Genomic DNA, 19,692 nt, shown 5'->3' on the forward strand with positions numbered 1-19,692 from the left:
TGTTTTGTTTTACTTCCTAAGAGACACACTTTGTCTTCATGACAGTGGTTTTGGTTTGGTTCAACCACCATTGGGTTGGGAATATTCTGTCCAACTGGCTGGCCACAGGTATTTTCCTGTGTGTGATATGCACCCAATGTTGATAAATAGTGACTCTAACTATAAGTCACTGTGTGTTCAACACAATGAATCTCAGGGAGCAATCTCATTCTCAGTTCTTTAAAACAAGCTATTTTCCACTCCCGGGGGACTGACTGTCTCTCTGGACTGGAAATGGGATTGGAATAGAATTTCATAGCTAAAGACCCTCTTCAAATCTGGCCCTGGAGAAGGAGAGAATGAATTTGCAAGCTCCATCAGCCATCTGCTGCTTGTTTACCAAGCATGTGGGCGTTGTCTGCTGCAGTTATGCTTCTAAGGTATGCGTCTTCTCTCCTTGGCACAAATTTAGTCTAACTTGAACTTAGCACCTATCACAGTATAGCCTGGGAAAGGAGTAAAGCAGAGAGGATATTACTGAGAAACCCTTTCTCCTTATTGGAGTCCTTGTCAGTGATAGCCATGGTAATGGCTTGCAGAGCTTTCAACCATTATTTGTTAGGCAAATCAAACTAATGTGTTCATACACTAGACAGAAAGAAATGGAATTACAAAAGCTAGATTTACATCATAAAAGTTCATAGGATCCAAAATATACTGAGTATCTACCACACCAACTAGTAACTTTACATACTTTTCTTCAGTTACTCTTTAGAAAATTTTGTAGATGAACATATTAAGGATGGCTAATCCAAGATCACATACACAATACCATGAAGAAGAGCTGAGATTTAATACTGGCCTTTGTAACTAAATAAACCACTAAATCAGAAAAGGGATGTAAAGAAAATTTCTTTCATGGATGATCATTTGTAACTGGAATATCTAATTATATGCCTCCAGGGATAAAAATGGAATCTTTCAATTTAGTCCATTCATTCATTGCCATTTGTCCCAGGAACTGGGTCTTGGAATCCTCTAGAGAGACGTAAATTCATTAGTATGACCCTGAAATAACTGGGAAACAAAACAAGTGACCAATAGTTGGAATCTTTCTTCTTTAAAATAATGCTTTGACTCACATAGTTACAGATTAAATGCATGTGTGTTTTTTTGTTGAGGGAGGAGAAGGGCAGTTCAAACTGGTATGACAAGCTCATGGATAAAACTTCTAAAAGGGTCATTGACTCTCAAGAGATACAGAACTGTGAATGACATCTAACTCAGAATCACATGTAGAAATTTAATTATCATCTAAACTTTTTCTCAAAGACCAGTGCTAGGATACTCACAACATCTCTAGGGGATAAGTGAGGATTACTACTGTTACTTTAGTAGAACAGAGCAGAGGCCCTATTTCAATAAGTCTTAGAAATATCCCCCTCCCCAGAGCAATCAAGTCAATATTACTACTTAGTCACTTTAATTGATGGGATAAATGCCAATTGTCCAAGATTCCAGAGCATGTAGTAATGTTGGGACTTGAAATCATGTCTGATTCAAAACAAAATCACATTTTGGAGAGTTCTCATTGTTTAAAGCCCGTCTTCACATCATGGTAACATTTAAGATTTCAGTTACTGCCAACCATGTGTCCAATGACTGGCTTGAGAAGTGACACATAATAGTCAACTGCAATTTTTCTTTCTTATCTAAGTCTTTAGATAAGATAACACTGAGGCATATTAAAAGAATGCTCCAAGTTTAGTGTGAATTGTCATTGATTATATCTTAGTTGAGCTACATTGTTGACTTGTTGAATTTACAATTTAAAAACACCCTTTAAGATATGCATACCCTTATCCAACATTTTGTACAAGTAGTATTTAGATCCTCGTATAAGAATGTTTGCTTATCACCATCACATATCAATTTATCAGATTCTACCTGCTGGTATACCCTGATGATAGCTATGTGAAATACTATTTTATCTAAGTTATATTTCTTGGCTCTGTTTCATTAGTGAATCTGGTAGAAAGACATTCTATAGATTCATACATACTAACAATACTTACAGGATGACACCAGGAACAAAACACAAGAGCCTGCAATGTGTCCCTTTTCTTCTTGTTGAAATTGATTCACTGATTATAACCTTTAGACTCAGATATTCGGTGACTTAACACAAAAGAGAAAGGAGTAATAACCCCCTGGAATTTCCAAATACATGATTGTACAGTTTGCATGAATAAAGATTATATATCCCCAAAATGGTGTTCTGGTTCACCATAGGATATCCATTTATTAGCCACCTCTGACTTTGATAATAACAATTAGAATAAAACAACTTGAGTTTAAATTTTCTCTCTGCCTCTTACTACAGGTATAATTTTGGGCAAATCATTTGAGTGCCTCTTAACCTGGTTTACTCATCCATTACATGGTAATAATAATAAATAAACTGCAAGGTTTTTATAAAATAAAATGAGGTAATTGGAGGTGAAAGTGAATTTTGAAAGTACCATGCATGTTTTAGCTATTGTTTATTATGCTTGAAAATGGATATTAACAGGTACATAAAGGGAGCATTTACCTTGGAGATTTTGTTTATGTATTCATGTGTTCATTTCATCTAAGTTTATTGATCACCAACTCTGCATTAGGCACAGTAAGAGAGAATGGGATTACTAAGGTTTAAATCTGTTACCGATCTTTACTCACTGTCTGGTGGGTAGATCTCTAAATTATTCCCATCATGTACTTATAATAAAGACTTCTATTTAGCAGGCAGTACACTTCATTGCAATTATTATCTACATGTACAAACATGATTTTTATTTACATTACAGTGTAAGTCAATGAAATGAGGTTTCTTATATGGCAGGTTGATACGTTTAAATTGTATCAAAATTCAATGTTTGATTTAATGTCTTCATTAATAACAAAAAAACTGAGATATAGAACAAAACACTACTGTTTGAGTTCCAAAACCACATTTCTATGAACCTACCATATATCTGTCACTAGAAAGCTCAGAGGAGGAAGATTTATTAGCCCTGAACAGACAAGAAGGGGACTTGAAAGATTCTGGCATATTTAAATTACTTAGAGTGGCACACTGGCATTCTTGACAAGCCCTTGCCATGTACCCATGAACTACCTTACTTGGCTCCAGAAACTACATGAGGAAAACTGCCAGACTGAGAGAGGCCTATCAGCCAACCCACTTCACATTCTTCCCCAGGCAAACAGAAGAATTGTGTGCCTTGCATTCCTCCCTTCAGGCTCAGCAGTCTGGTGGTGAGGCAGTTCCTGTCGAGCAGACTGCCAATGGAAATTGGATTTGGGTCACCTAAAATCAGTGTGAAGCAGAAAAATTCAGAATTGTAGTACCTTGATGCTTAATATTGGGCTTCTTGATTGTTTCCAACTAGGGTGGCCACAACAAATCTGCTGGACTAACCCAGGGCTGAGAGGGTGGTCGAGTTGATTGAGTGGAGTAATACAGTTATGGGTTTCCTGTTTGTCACTATGGAAAGGCCACACTTACCTGCTCAATCCCCATTTACTTTGTATTCTAGGATAGAGGTCAGGAAGACTATATCTCACCTGCCTATACAGCTGTGGTGTGTTGAAAGACCCCTGGACTTAAAGTAAGAAGATCTGGGTTTGAGTCTCAGTCTGTCACTTATTTTCTGTGTGACCTTGGGCAAGTCACTTCACCTATCTGAGCCTCAGTTTACTTATCTGTTTAACTGGGAACATAGTATGCGTCTCATGGGGTTTCTGTGAGAATTCAGTGAGATGATGCATGTGGCAAGTGCTTTGTGGATTGAATATTGCTCTAACAAAACACAGCAGAAAACAGAAGGTGTAACACTTTGTTTTTTTTTCAGGTATCCATCCAATGGTTTAAAAACCCAACAAAATGCATCAATAAATATGCAACTGCCTTCAAGAGAGACAAACTCCTATTTTAATAGCTTGGAGCAAAAGGACCTGATGGGATATTCATCCACAAGGGCCAGTTCTGTGCCCATCATCCCTTCAGTGGGTCTAGAGGAAACCTGCATGCAAATGCCAGGGACTTCTGAAGTCAAAAGCATCCAATGGTGCAAAAACTCCTACTCTGCTGACGTTGTCAATGTGAGTATTCCAGTCAGCGATTGTCTTATAGCAGAACAACAAGAAGTGAAAATATTGCTAGAAACTGTCCAGGAGCAGATCCGAATTCTGACTGACGCCAGACGATCAGGAGACTACGAACTGGCCAGCGTAGAAACCGAGGACAGTGCAAGTGAAAACACAGCCTTTCTCCCCCTGAGTCCCACGGCCAAATCAGAACGAGAGGCACAATTTGTCTTAAGAAATGAAATACAAAGAGACTCAGCATTGACCAAGTGACTTGAGATGTAGGAATCTGTGCATTCTATGCTTTGCTCAACAGGAAAGAGAGGAAATTAAATACAAATTATTTATATGCATTAATTTAAGAGCATCTACTTAGAAGAAACCAAATAGTCTATCGCCCTCATATCATAGTGTTTTTTAACAAAATATTTTTTTAAAGGGAAAGAAATGTTCCAGGAGGGATAAAGCTTACCACTAAAGCTTTTGGGTAGAATTCTGGATCCAATTTTAGTTAGTCCTAACACTATCCTCTTTGGTTCTTAGAAGATATGGGCATTTCAGACCCTTCGCCCAACAGTGCCAGTGTCTCCATAAACAAGCACTGGCAGTTACCTGGTTTCAAAGAGATGAGAGCTGTTATCCTGAGGGTGGACAGCCAGTAAGCAAGTGGCCCTCGCCATTTGCCTTGCCAGTTCCAAACTCTAAATTTCTATTCACCCAATAGCCTCATCACAGGTTATGTCATGTCGAAAAATGTAGTGTTTTCTGTTTGATTTTTAAAGAATGGCACAAAGACGCTTGAAAGGGAAGGAGGACAGAAGATAGGTGGAGTAATCCGAGGCAATCTTAACTACTCTTATGTGCCATCTTTCTCTGAGATTTGAAAGCACAGACTCTCAGAGGAGGTATGAAATTATTAAAAAAGAGACAAAAAATCACAATGTCGTGTCACTAAAATCATACTAGTAGAAATGTTTTTCCTTGAGATTGTTTAGAGGCTCTGGAAGAGCGTTTCTCAGATTGTGTGTGCACGTGTGCGTGCGAGCGTGCGTGGGTGTGGGCTTGCTCACGCGAGCACATATGCTGTATGCACATGTGTTCATTGTGTGTATGTGTGTGCATGTGTGTGTGTATTAAGCTTGCTAAAATTTGTTCTGAAACATCAGGGAATCTAATATTCAGAAAAATTTCCCTCTTAGATCTGTTCACTTCAAATTTTTCCATTAAGTATAAAGTTCAGTTAGTGAGTTCTTAAATCAAGGTCACTTGCATGGTGGGTTTCTAAAAAACTATTGACAATGTCTAGACCATTTTCTGATGTGAATATTTTTGAGAGGAACAACTATTGGCTCATTGATATGAGTATCACAAGGCGAATTAATCAAGGATGTATGTTTATTTTGAATCATGCCAACTTAAATTATTTATACAAGGCAGCAAACAAATTGACAGTTACCATTTGCTTTCTCATCATTCTCATTACTATTTATTTTATAGCAAGTCTACCACGTGTGGACCAAGGCATCGGCTTTTGTGGTTAATATGGAAAGAATAAATTGTTGAAATCACAAAGCCCAGACTATTCAGTTCACAAGAAGCCCCCAAAAGAACAGTAAATTGTGTTGTATGTTCATTTGGAATAAAGCAATATTTTTACCACTGCTAAGGTGAACTGACCCTCTCCTGAAGATTTGTCTGTTTATTTACCCTCACTTTCATGGGATATAGAAGGAAATTAGTGTTTCACATGCTCAGTCTTTTTCCAGTTATTGGTGGTGTTGAGTTGTTATGTTTACACTGTTTTAAATAAAAAGGCACAGTATTTGAAAGTATATAAAAGATTTCTTTTACTGCAGCTTGGGAAAACCTTTGTTAAAATTTCTTTGTGAAAGACTTACGTTCCATGGAAAGGCAATGTAACTATTTCTGAATCAAACAGTGAATATACACAATTCTTATTTCAGGTTAAGTTGTTTCTGTTGAAAATATATTGCAAATTGCTCTTTGAGAACATTCATTAATAGACATATTGTCATCCAGAAAAAAAGAAAGAACACTATGTTTTTATCAGAAATACTTAAAAAAAATTCAAGGTCTCAAATGTTGAGAACACTGGTAAAATTCACTTTATATTTAACAAAAAGTTGTATGATATTTATTTGTTATCCCATTATAGTTTTGTTGTTTTTCATATAGAGGTAATATTGTTAGCATTTTAAAAGATTAGTATAAATTTTTAATGTCTAGACCATTTAAATTCTCATTTAAAAATGTATCTTGGGGAAATTTTAGAAAATCATCTTAAAAATTAACAGGTATGTGAAAACACTATAAGTAGAGTACCCATTATATTGAAATTTATCATGATTATCAAACAACCAGAAGGCCTCACAACTCTGTTGAAGTCAACCATGTTCTTTGTTATTTTTACTAAAATATTATCCATTGCTTATAGAGGATTCATTCAGAATTCGACACTAATAGGGTATATGCTATGTGACCCACTGCAATTATTTTAATATATTATTTACACAGAAAACATGAAGATTATCAGTGAAACATAAGTCTTGATCCAACCCTTTATTTTTAAAAAATGAAGTAGAGTCATATATTATTTGATTATAACCCCTCTTGGTATTCTGAAAGAGCATGAATATTGTACACATCCATCGGCAGTTTGATATAAAGTTTAGCGATTCAGTTACTTCCTCAATTTATAGTCATCAAGAAATCCTCCGGAAAGTGCCAATAATAATGATTATGTTGAGTGGCCACTTTTGTCTCCTTTCGGAATATGTTGCTATCCTGTAAAAAGTGTCCAAGCTCAAATTGCACATCTTTGGACACCAACTGACAAGTGCTGATGGAATCAAAACTTTCAAAGTTAAGGTAACATGGCAAACATGTGAAGAACAGTACTTTGTCCTTCAAGCTCATGTACTTACAGGGAAGTGCTTATTTCTACAAGAGATCTTTGATTTTGCTTTTCCCCTCCTTGTCTTTATTATATGAATAGATATTTGGACATTTGTAACTAAATAGACTACATATTCATTATTTACTGGAGAAAGAATGTCACCCACTATTTTTTACTTTGAATCATTTTCTGATATGTCTTCTATTTTATAATGCATATGTTATATTAATTTGCCAGTGACTACTGTGGAATGCTATTGTTCAATATATATGAACAATCTTATGATAATTATAAATAGTAGTAATAATATTGGAAAATTAACATCAAAATGTTCTTCCTGAATTCCCTGTGTACATTAGTGCTCCATTTTTTTACCCTCTGGCCCAGTATCTACCTTACTACAGATTAAGAACTAAATACTTGTGAATTTATCACACCTCAAATGATTTACATTATTTCCAAGTAGCAAGAGCAAGGTTCTCTGGAGGAGAAAGAGTACTGTTTAATAGGACTTCACAAATTAATGTTTTGATCATAATTAACATATCATAACTACCAAAAAGAGAAAAGAAGAGCCAAGCTGAATTCAAGAGAATGCCCATTGGCTCCTGGATCTAATTACAGCTAAAATTTGAGTGGGGTCTCCAGTGCTCATGGTCAAGGCTTTCAGTAACCAGGTCTCTGCCAGAATATGTCTGATATATGCTGCAGTTGCACACACCAATCCTGCAGTATGGTGCTATAGGAAACCATGACTCCCTAAGTTTGTGTGTCGGGACAGAAGGAATTATGGTCATTTGATTTCAGCCCTGTAAATCAGAACACATTGCACTGAAACAAGTGCTGTGAAATATTTCTCAATTAAGTATATAGTAAACCTAGGAACACAGTTGGGGATATTTTTATTTGCTCTTTTGGTATTTTTGAGACATTTTATATATAAAAATACTTTTTTATTATTATTGAATTGTATAGATTCAGGGTTTTCAATGGATAGCATGTCTATGCTGTTTGTTCTCTTATCTTCAGAAATTCTGTACTCACCTAGGCAAAATCAACACAAGGTTTCTGGGCTGTTTTCAGTTTTAAATGCATCGCAATATGCCCTGGGAAATGAAGCCGTTAAATAAGCTTTCTCTCTTCCTGTTTCATTTTTTCTTTCCCTTTTAAAGAAATAGTGATGGTGTTGGAAGAAATTTACTCCTTAATATCCACATTATTCTCTTAAAATAATCTGTTTTCTACTGGACCACACACACACACACACACACACACACACACACACACACACACACACACAAGCATGCACACATGCACACATCTATAAAAATGTGTATTAAATGTGTGTGTTTGATTACTTAGGTAGTTTTACTTTTGTTTAATTTGACAAATATCAAAGTTATAGCTTAATGGATTGCTGATGAAATTAAAGCATTTAGAGGCATGCCAACTTGGCAACATTATGATCATATAAGCATTTTCAGTTTCTTCTCTTTCTTAGGCAAGCAGAAATATCCTTGGGCTGGAAAATTCGCAAGATTCTAACAAAATCTCTGCTCGTTTATCCCTTCGAAATGAAAATTAAATGATGGGTATCAATGATTGTTGTGTCTATAGTGTATAATGGTCTCCTATATATATATTTTTACAAATATAACCATAACTTCTCCCAAAGGTGCCTAAATAGGTAGCTTTGACTTCTGGTGCCCACTAAACTCCATAAGGATAGCCTGTATGTAGGAAGGGAAGATGGGGGATGGGGATTCTAATTGCCTTTGGTTATCCCAATGAAGATAATAGTGAGGGCGACCAGACACAATCTTGACAAAATAGAGACTAGGTTTCTAGTGTTTTCTTAATTTTTGTCATGAATAGCTGTATTGATTGCACGTGTATTGTTGCCTACTAAAGAATTAATTGTGATAGCAAACACTCTTATATTGTTGGAAATGAATTAGAAAATCTTTATATTGAAAGTTGTCTTCTAACTTATCTATATTTAAGAGTAGCTTTATGACCTCATCTGTCAAATAAGAAGGACAATCTAGATTCTCTTCCAAATTGATATATTGTTATTAAGTAATTCTAACCCAGACTTTACCTGGTCACTTGTCATTAAATCACCTCAGCATAACTAAAAAGTTAATAGGTGTAAGTCTATCTCACTAAGACTCAACAATAGTTAGAACACATACATCAATCTATGGACAAGATTTGCATTTATAATATTGCATTTAATTTCCATGGAGAAATACACAAATTTGTTTTGTAGTTGTTTTGAAAATAAACTACCTAAGACAGATAATTTTAAAAAGAAGGGATGACCAAGAAAATATCAAATTCCCAACTTTGAGAGCAAAAGTCAAAATTTACCCCAGATTTTTTCTTTGAAGAAACTGTGATGTACTATCAAAAAGCAATAAGGGGCTCTCCAGAGAAGGCACAAGACCTTGAAGATGTTCTTCTCTCATAGAGGCAGTGGATACACATTCGGATATACACAAATATATTTTAAAGATATTTTCAGTTATTTGCATTCAAATATAGCTTAAACTCTTCAACTAATATTGGATAAATTATTTGGAAGCATTTCCACATCATGCTTGAATATAATCCTATCTTTGGGGGCACAATGGAGAAAAAATATGAAGGGTTTGCTGGCTTTTTATTGTTGTAATTGCTGTTTTTAACAATCAATATTTATATGCTCTTCTCATAGCATCCTGACTATTCCTTCCATATTAAATTTGTCTTAGTCAAGATCCTAAGGTCTGAATTCTTTAGTCTTCAGTAAAACAATGTGAAATGTTAAAATACTGGAATCAAAGACAGCAAATTTAAGTTGTGCTGTGTGTTTAAAACTGTAAGAAATCTATGTCGTAATTTACAGCACTGGACTAGAGAAAAACTACATTTTAAAACTTGTTTTTTATTTATTTTTGTTTTAATGAACCACTCATACAAGTTTGTTATATGTTATATTGATGCTGCTCTTTTGAAATAATTACACACACACACACACACACACACACACACACACACATACACACACACACCACAGCACACAGCATATATGGTATGTTAAAACTCAATAACATGGAATAGCTTGGATCCAGATATCTTTCAATAGAAAATGCATGCAGCAGGAAAGTATATGGGTTACTGGTTAAAGCTTATTCTTCACAGCCTGCTTTTGATTCCTATCTTTATAAATATGTCTGGAGCATAGATATGTTTGTTCAAACTGATACAAATGAAAGAACATAAAAATTCACCTTAAAAATCACTACACATTTACCAGTGTCCACTGTATATGTTCTAAAGATAATTAGTAGGAAATTGCTTTACCCTTTCTTATTTTTCAAGCATGTGATTGTGCATATTAAATCTAAATAAAAATGAATTCCCTGGTGCTAATAATTAGTACACTCGATTAATCCATTTGACTATACTTTATAAAGAGAATATAAATCACACAGAGAAGAAAACACGCAAATGATTAGCAGAATATTTTTAATTGTCACTCAAAAAATTTATGGGAAACAATCTCTCATGCCCCTGATGAAAAAATTCTTTTCAAGGGGCATACTTGGATCTCCTTTATTTGCTCCAAGAAACCATTTCAAAATACATCTAATACTCTGTAGGACTATGAAGAATATGAGAAATATACTAAAGTATGGCCCTCAACACCCTTGTAAAGTTTACTTCTATTTGTCTGCATTTTGTTTGTGGGGAGATATATGTCATAATGCTAATTAAAACTTAAGATGCGAATTTAATAATTAATTTGCCTCTTGACTTTGTCAAGTAAGTTTTCATCTGTGAAGGGAATCCTGGACTACCATTTCACAATAGCATCTCCTCAGTAGCCTAGTCTGAAGCCAGACAATGAAACAATCAGACTCCCTTAGGTTGTGTTCTTACTGCATTCACTTCTTATCTCATTTCCCTTTTATTAAACAGGGAATTTTCAGCTAAAATAAGACACCAATTTGATTTTCTAGAGGAAAAAAAATGACTTTGTTTGAATTTTGTTAGTAGAGGGATAAACCAGGAATCTTTCAAATGTAAATGATAAGGTTAATGACTTTAGCCACTATCTTCTCATATACAGAAATGCCCTAGAGGCCTGCTAATTTTTCATATATTAACAGACTTTTCAGCCTTCTGAGAATTGTCTCCAGTTACAATATTTTCCATTTTGTGAGTGAAAGGCAAAATCATTCATTCATGTAAAAAATCAAAACATTAAATAAAACTAAATGATCATTCTTCAAACAATGAATACAAAGTAAACCTCTAACAGACAACAATGTGTGTAAAGACTTCAAGTAAAATACTAGCTTGTTAAAAATTAAATAAATTCTAAGACTAAAAACTTTATGAGAAATATTAGGCAAGTGAATTGCACAATAAAGTGATTTTTTTTTCCTCCAGCTCTTTCTCTGTAAACTAGACTCTTTTTTCCGTATCAATATTTCATTTTGTTAATTTATTAAAATTCTCTACTGGGCATTAAATATGTCTAATTAATGCTAACATTTAAGTATACTAAAATGTATCAGGCATAATGGGTCATCGTTGAGATTCTAGCACTTTGGTAAGCCAAAGCAGGAGGCTTGATTTAGGCCAGAATTTCGAGAACAACCTGGTCAACATAGCAAAACCCCCATCTTCTAAAATAAAAATTTTTTTCTGAAAATTTTTAAATTAAATATATTGAAATGTCTATCTTTTCCATATCTTTTTTTTGTTGTTGTTGTTTTGAGTTGGAGTCTCACTCTGTTGCCCAGACTGGAGTGCAGTGGCCGCTGCTGGCCACCGCAGCCTCGACCTGCTGGGCTCCGGTGATCCTTCCGCCTCAGCCTTCCGAGTAGCCGGAATTACAGGCGCGCGCTACCACGCCCGGTTCATTTTTTGATTTATTGTAGAGATGAGGTCTCACTTGCCCAGGCGGATCTCGAACCCTCAGGCTCAGGCAATCCACTCACCTCAGCCTCCCAAAGGCGTGGGATTACAGGCTGAGCCACCGAGCCCGGTTTATTTTTTCCATATCTTTTAACTAGATATAAAATTTCTATAAATCTATGTTTAGGTTGGACAAAAATACAAATTTGTAAAAAGAAATCATTACCTTTTAACCTATCTTCATTTTCTGACTGATAATTTTTACTGAATACTCTCATCTTCTAAGGTAGACTTAAAGCAGCTATTGAATCAAATATGGAGGCAGATGCAAATATGTTTTAAAACTTAAAGTGTGACACAAATATAGACAGAGATCAACAGAGTTGCAGTTTTCCTTGAATCCAAATAATCTAAATGGCTTAAAAGCAGACAATAAAGTTGGAAAAAATGGGATTTTTAAGGAAAAAAAAGAATTTGTCCAACAAATTCTAGCTTTAATAAATAAAAATGAGATGAATAAGCAGTACTTATTACTCTAAGTCCTTTCTCCAGTCATAAAGAAGTGACAAAACCTCATGCCATAAACATTTTCAAAAGAGATAGTTAGATTCAACTAATTATTTCCTTTTTACCTTGTTTTTATCTTTTTATTTTAAAATTGTTACTTAAAGTGTGAAAAATTTTTAAAAAATCATTAATTCACCTAAGATTACAATAACTTGCATCTTTGTTTATTTTATTCTCATTTTTCTCGTATGTGCATATTTTTAAGACATTATTTTTCTACTATGCTGTATTATAATTTAAAAAATAGTATGTCATACTGCCCCATGGCAATACATTTTCTTTATAAACATTTAATGTGAAGGCTATGTATATTCCATTTTGTTTTTATATTGTGACTTGCTTAGACATTCTATTATTATTTGGCACAAATTACTTCAATATATTCACTACCATAACTAACCTCACAATTAATAATACAATGCATGTTACCTTTTCTTTCTTTTGGAAAGACACTGCAGGTCCATGAACAAGTTTCATAGGGTCTGTAAATACTTAAAATTGTAAGCAACTCTTGTGCATAGGTTAGTTTGTGCTTTTTTTTTTTATTTGGTGAAGGGGAAAGGTCTATAATTAAACATTTCATAAGTTTTATAAAGATGTTTGTGAATCTCAATTGTTAAAAGTACTCTTTTTAAAAATAATTTTCTGGTTACGCATTGTAAGAAGTGAAAATTAATTTTAAACATTATTGTTTTCTGGAAGTGGCTAATATATACAGTTTTAACATCCATTGAGCTTTTAAAAATTTTTTAATTTACTTTGCATTACAATATGACATATTGTGACTAAAATGTAATTGATTTGGAATGATCAGAAATGCATCATTTTAGTGAAGCTTAATTTTATTTTCTACTTAGAAAAATATTACATGTTTGCATAGAAAATACATAAGAATAATAAAAAATCATGACCAAAATATAATCATTATTAATATTTCAGTATATTTTCTTCCAATAATTTTTATTAGTGCCATATGTCATTTTAAAAATTGGGGTAATCTAGTATTTAAAACATTTTGTCCTGCTTTATTAACTCTGCATATGGTCTGTGATCATTTTCTTCATTAGTGCATATGCTTAATGGCTACACAAGTCATTATATTCATAAACCCATTTATATTTTCAAAGTGCTATTTAAACATTGGATTATATAATATTCAGTTGCTTTTAAAAGTTTACTACCTTTGACCTATGTCAATATTTAATAACATAAGTATACACATATACATTAATGTTTTCTTGGCATAAGCATATATCAAAGTATAGATAGACAATAATATTAGGTTCTTCCACAGTATTAATTTTACTTTTGGCATACCTTTCATGATAGATTTTGATCTTTAAAATCATAATATATTGCTAATATAAACAGTCGTATAAAAAAGAAAAACCTCAGAAAAACCACTATATACTTGACTAAATTCATACCTCCCAATCCATGCTCTAAGTAGAAGAAGAAGGAAGAGGAGTTGGAGGTAAAGGAGGAGGAGGAACAAGAAAAGAAAAAGAGAAAGAGGAGGAGGAAGAGGAAGAGGATGAGAAACAGAAGGAGAAAGAGGAGATTTTTAAGATGCCATAAGCTTTAGAACATGAAGAAGTGATATTAATAACTATATTAATATCTATATATTTATATGGCAAACGACATAAAGGACTGAGAATATACATGGCACTAGATGTTTTACACACATTACCTTCTTTAGTCTTCATAATAACTCTATAAAGTAGGCGTTCATATTATTTTTATTTTAAAGATAAGAAAATCAAGGTACAGAGAAGTTAAGAAATTTGTCTAATATTATACAAAATAAAAAATATAAGGGACTGCATTTCAACTCAGAGTTTATGCTGACTTCTTTATTTTTTCACCCTTATTATTTTATTTATTCTAAATTTCTGATAGTAATAATTCAAATATCCAAGACAGGTTAGAATCTTCTGGACTTAGGGATGATCCTGACCCTAGTTCACCAAATCCATAGATTGGCTAGAAATAAGGACAGACCATAGAAATAATAAATGGAACTGAATGTACCCAATTTTGAAAGTTATTTGAAATTATGACGTGCAAAATACAGCATTTGGATGGTTAGCAACATCACTATTTCTTATCCCAATGTGACAAGCAGCAGTACGAGGAAGGAAGTCAAAAGAACCATATCCATAGCAGTCACTATACTCACTACTTCCATCACGGGGAGCATGACCACAAAATGACAGTTCTCTGGTAACCTGCTTCAACACCACAAGAGGCCAACACTGTGTGTAGCTGGAGTGCACTGTCTATCCACTTCAAGGTGCCAAATCTCTGAAATAAGATTATAAGTTCATATGAGTCATTCCTGAAGCCCGAGATTCAAAAGGAAGAATTTGTGTTCAAGCATGTGGCAAATAGGAGACATAAAGATTTATTTGATTGCCTCCACACCCATCACTTTTAGAAACAAGCCCTAGAGAAATCTCTACACATATTAGATGGAGAGATCATAAAAATATCTCAAGGTAAGCACTGTGAAAATATCTGTAGGCATTAACAATGCCAATGTATCACTTTCGATGTACAGAGGTCATGACTCCTTTCAAAGTGAGACTTATTCTAGTGTTGCACCTCAGTAATGATCTGCCCTTCTGATAAAATTATAAGTCAATTTATACTCAGAAATGAGAAAAAAGAAGACATGAGAAGGGGGGACTTTTGTGCTAGTTCCAGGGTAAGGATGCATGACCTAAGTCAAGGATGTAGGGACCTGAGGCAAGAATGACTTCCTGGAGAAGGAATGTAACCACAACATAGAGTCTGTGTGGTCGTCCATAGACAACAAGGGGTCATAACCAAATGCTTGAGGAGTTATCTACTGCAGCGGTTCCAGCTATGTTAGGTGAGATGCACTCATTGACCCCCAGGCAGAGGTTCTCCAACAGCTCCAGGAAAGTGTTCTACAAGAGAAAGCTTAAGTGTTCGACTGCCTCATTCAAAGGATAGAATCCATATCTGCTCATTTAAAAAAATGTCCTTACTACCGGGGCCTAACTGCAGAGTCAGAGACTATAGCCAGCAAGTGAGAAAGAAGATGAGAGAGAAAGAGAGAAATCAATCATTTTTTTAGATTCCTAGATCATTTTTCATAAATTTTTGGATAACAAACCTTTTATCCCTAAGAGCTTTTAACATTTCACTATATATATTGTTCGACAGAACTATTTTTTGGAAAATTGCTATTGTCCAATGTCACTTATAAATACATATGCATGTAATCTAAGTACAATACATGCAAATGAATTATTACTATATAACAAATAAGAAGTCACTATGATTACCTAAGATGTATTTTTGCAATTTGAAGACATCTTAATATTCGTGCATTTAGTAGCAAGATTAATCTATAGATCACAAAAATCATATTTGATTCAATTTCCATTTCTGAATAAAACATTTTGTTAATTAGAGAGAAAAATCTACTTTTTTAACAACACAAAGTTAATGACCAGTATTAGACATAGCAGTTGAATATTATTACATTTGTTCTCATTAGAGTGAAGAACAAAGCCACTTTTCCATGATTATTACTATTAACTTAGCACAAATGAGCTAGATCTAGCAACAAAAATGAATAAAGAAAATAGATATAATGTGGCAAAGGTAAAATCACAATGATCCAAAAGAAAATTCAAAGTCAACAGAATGGTACTGTAAGTGATTTAGCGATAAGCCTATAAACAAAATAGGTTATAAAAAATATAGGCCAGATAAGATTCAATTTGCAATATTAACATAAATATACATCAGCTTGAAATAAACCTAAGGAAACTACCAAAAAAGAGAACATTAATGAAGATTTAAATAAATGATAATATAATTTTTCTCTTAATGGGAAAGTTTCATATTTCAAACTTGTTGAGTCTTCATTTTCATTTATTAATATAATGCAAATGAATAAACAGCATACTGAGGGTATTTTGAAGAACATATAGATGAAAATAGTCAAAGCCATTTTGAAAAATAAAAGTATATGGAAAGAATGAGGAACAATCTAGTATATATTCAAATATATATTATTAGCTACAATTATTGAACCTTATTTTGTTGTTACAAGCAAAAAGAGAAGTGAAACATAAGCAACAGCTCAAAAACACACTCGTAAATTTAAAAAATAATAGAAATTACAGGCATTTTAAATTAAATTCACTTTATCCAAAAAATGTTACTAGAGTATTGTCTACATTTAAAAAGGAAATACAGGTCATACCATATACTATTATAAAATGTCAATGAACTAAATTATTAAGTAAAATCATAAAAGAGTTAAACAAACCACAAAAAAAACTAGAAAATATATGGTTGGGCAAGAACTTCTTAGGAATGGAGCTAAGGAAAAGCCACCAAATGAACTAGATTTACAAGAATAAAATTTTAAATTAATATTTTTATAAATAGATAGTTGATAAAATTGGAATGTTTATAACATTTATGACAAAAGTTTACTATCCTAAATAAAGAGCTCTTAAAAAAAGAAAGCAATAAACACTCAAGTATCAATTAATTAATTAGTCATTTCAACAATCAATTGCATGCCTAACGTGCTGAGTACTATTCTAGAAACTGAGTATGTGGCAATGAAAAAAATAACAAAGTTTGATGCCTCAGTAGGGACAATATATTAGTGGAAATATGGGAAAATGGCACGCACAGAAAAATTATCTGCACATACACATAGAGAAGACAGAGTCAGGGGGGCCAGCCTTTAAATATCAGAGCCCATGTGACATTAGGAAACATATGAAAGTGTGTATATGAGTTTTATCTTTTATGGTTGAAATATTTCATAAAAGAAGTTATAGCAGAAAATTACATAAAGATTTATATATAAAATATTTACTACAGCTTTATTTATAATAGAAAAATAAAATAGACAAATAGTTAATATATTTATATAATAATAAAAACTTATTAAATCTTATAAAATTGAAATATTCTTATTGTTCCCAGTGTTACACTGAATTTAGAATGTAGGAAAAAACGGAATCACAATTGTATAACATAAGTATTGCACATAATGTGTTTTTCTCACCTTTTTTCCTATATCTACATATATGGGTAACACAACCTTAATCAAGCAATTGAGTACTTAAAAATGCAGCTACAGATAAATGCCTAATTAAATTATGACACAACAGTAGGATGTAATAGTACTGAATTATAAAATCTAATGCTTTAGAAATGTTCTCAAAATAAACTATTGGGATAAAACATTAAAATATTAACTGATTATTTCTGTGTAGTGAGATGTTGAGAATTTTATACAGTTTTCAACATTTTAAAATAATATGTCCTACTTTTATATTCAGGAAAATGCCATAGATAATTTTCAACAGTCTAATTCAGGGAACTCATTTCAATATTGCTCAAAAAGTAATGACATTTCCCCCCCCTGTCCTTACAATCCAATTAGTCCTTTGTTTTATGGTGTTTTCCTCAAAAAGATTTGCCTTTTAGTCTCTGACATGCCTCTGTGGTTTGTTTAAAGGGGACTTCTGTTCTGTTCCTCTGCATTGCAACTAACTGTCTCTCGTGAAGGAGGTAAAAGAGGCAGGGCAATGTTATTATATTCTCCCACAAGGTCTCCTATTTTCCAGAGATTAGGCACATCTGCAGAACTGCACCAAGTTGCTGTAACAATTTCTCTCATTTCCCTTATACCCAGGGGCAAATGGCCACTTACTTCTCTCTAGCTCTCCGAATCTGAAAACTGATGCATCTTTTGTCCATAATTTTAATACTTGCCAGATAGTTCCCAGAATCAAACCATCCATGAAAACTGTTGGCCTCTGACAAGCTGAAGAGCTGTATAAGCTTTTAACATTCTAGTAGCCAAGAATGGATTTGGAGGGGTTCAAAACATTCCTTAAAAGGTACTGCACTGATTCATAGAATTCTATTTGCCATTAATAAAGTGGCATTAATAACTACTACTCTCTGAAGCAAAACTGAAATGTGTATTCATGTCCTTTGGCAATGAGAAGTCTGACGATGGAAAGGGCAGAGTCAGGGGGCCAGTCATCAAGCATCAGAGCCCGGGTGACATGACAGAAACATTACTGTGTTAATACCCAAGCAAGGTGCTTCCAGGTGGAGAGAATAGGCACTGGCCTCCCTGTGAGCTCACTGGGCTCCTCCTTAAAATCCTTGATGACCAAGTTTTTCCTATGCAGAGTGACTGGGTAGACAGAATGAGTTTAATAATTCTTCACACATATGTCCCCCATATGTAACATGTTTGCATGTTGTCTCTCTCTTCTCCCTCCTTTATTGACACATATTGAGTGTTTGTCATGTGTCAAGATCTAAGAGCCACAGATACTGTGCAAACAAAACAGACAATGTCCTTACATTCACGGGGCTAGAATTATTTGGGGAAGAAAAACAGTGAGTGGGCAAGCAAATAATATAATTTCAGCCTGTGATTGAAAGACTTAAGGCAAGAGCAAGTATGTGGGTAAGAATGGAAGTGAGGGGAGCTACTTTAGGCAGAGTAATTGGAAAAGCCGACACTTCAGAGATTTCATATGTGTCAAAATGGGACTGGATAATGAAAAGGAGTCACGTAGTTAATGATTTGGGCAAGGACAACCCAGGTAGAAGTACCAGCAAGTTGGAGACACTGAGGCAGGAGGAAGGCTGGCATGCTTGAGCAGGAGAAAGAGGCCAGAGTGCGACAAAATTAACTAGGATGAGCTGAAGGAGATGGCAATACAGGCTGACTGGCACAAGCCAGATCATATAGAGTCTTAGGCATTGTATACAGTTTTGATTTTAATTTAAACATAATGAGACATCACTGAAGAGTTTTAAAGAAAGGAGGAGTCTATGGATTTTCTTTTAAAAGATGACTCTGGCTTCTGTATAGAAAATGGTTTCAGGGTAGTAAGTGGTAAAAGGAGAACCCAGTGAAGTAACACATGTGGGAAGCAACAATTGGTTGAACTGGGATGTACACAATTACACATAAGATAGAATATATATATATATATATATATATATATAAAACTCTTTTAGCATTTTACATTTGCAATGAGTTTAATACTTTATCTCAAATTATCTTTAAGGTCCCTTCCAACTCTAAAAATCTGGTGGTTAATCTTTTATGACTTAAGGGGGACTCAACAATACATTTTACATTCTGCACAATC

General features: G+C 33.9%; 1 protein-coding gene across 2 annotated transcripts in view; it reads left to right on the forward strand.

Moving 5' to 3' along the window:
• The window catches only part of NRG3 (neuregulin 3), a 33,016-nt gene extending 27,072 nt beyond the window's left edge, over positions 1-5,944 (forward strand). Inside the window, exons 4-5 of one of the 2 annotated variants that reach the window (XM_021714728.1) lie at positions 3,561-3,632; positions 3,876-5,944. In XM_021714728.1, the coding sequence (XP_021570403.1) occupies positions 3,561-3,632; positions 3,876-4,383 (580 nt within the window). In that variant the 3' untranslated portion in view covers positions 4,384-5,944. The remainder of the gene's footprint in view (positions 1-3,560; positions 3,633-3,875) is intronic. The other variant, XM_021714729.1, reaches the window with a different exon arrangement.
• The last annotated feature ends 13,748 nt before the right edge of the window (positions 5,945-19,692 follow it).

Source organism: Carlito syrichta, unplaced genomic scaffold (genome assembly GCF_000164805.1).
Source record: "Carlito syrichta isolate Samal-C Ts95f unplaced genomic scaffold, Tarsius_syrichta-2.0.1 Scaffold305732, whole genome shotgun sequence".
NCBI classification, from domain to species: domain Eukaryota; kingdom Metazoa; phylum Chordata; class Mammalia; order Primates; family Tarsiidae; genus Carlito; species Carlito syrichta.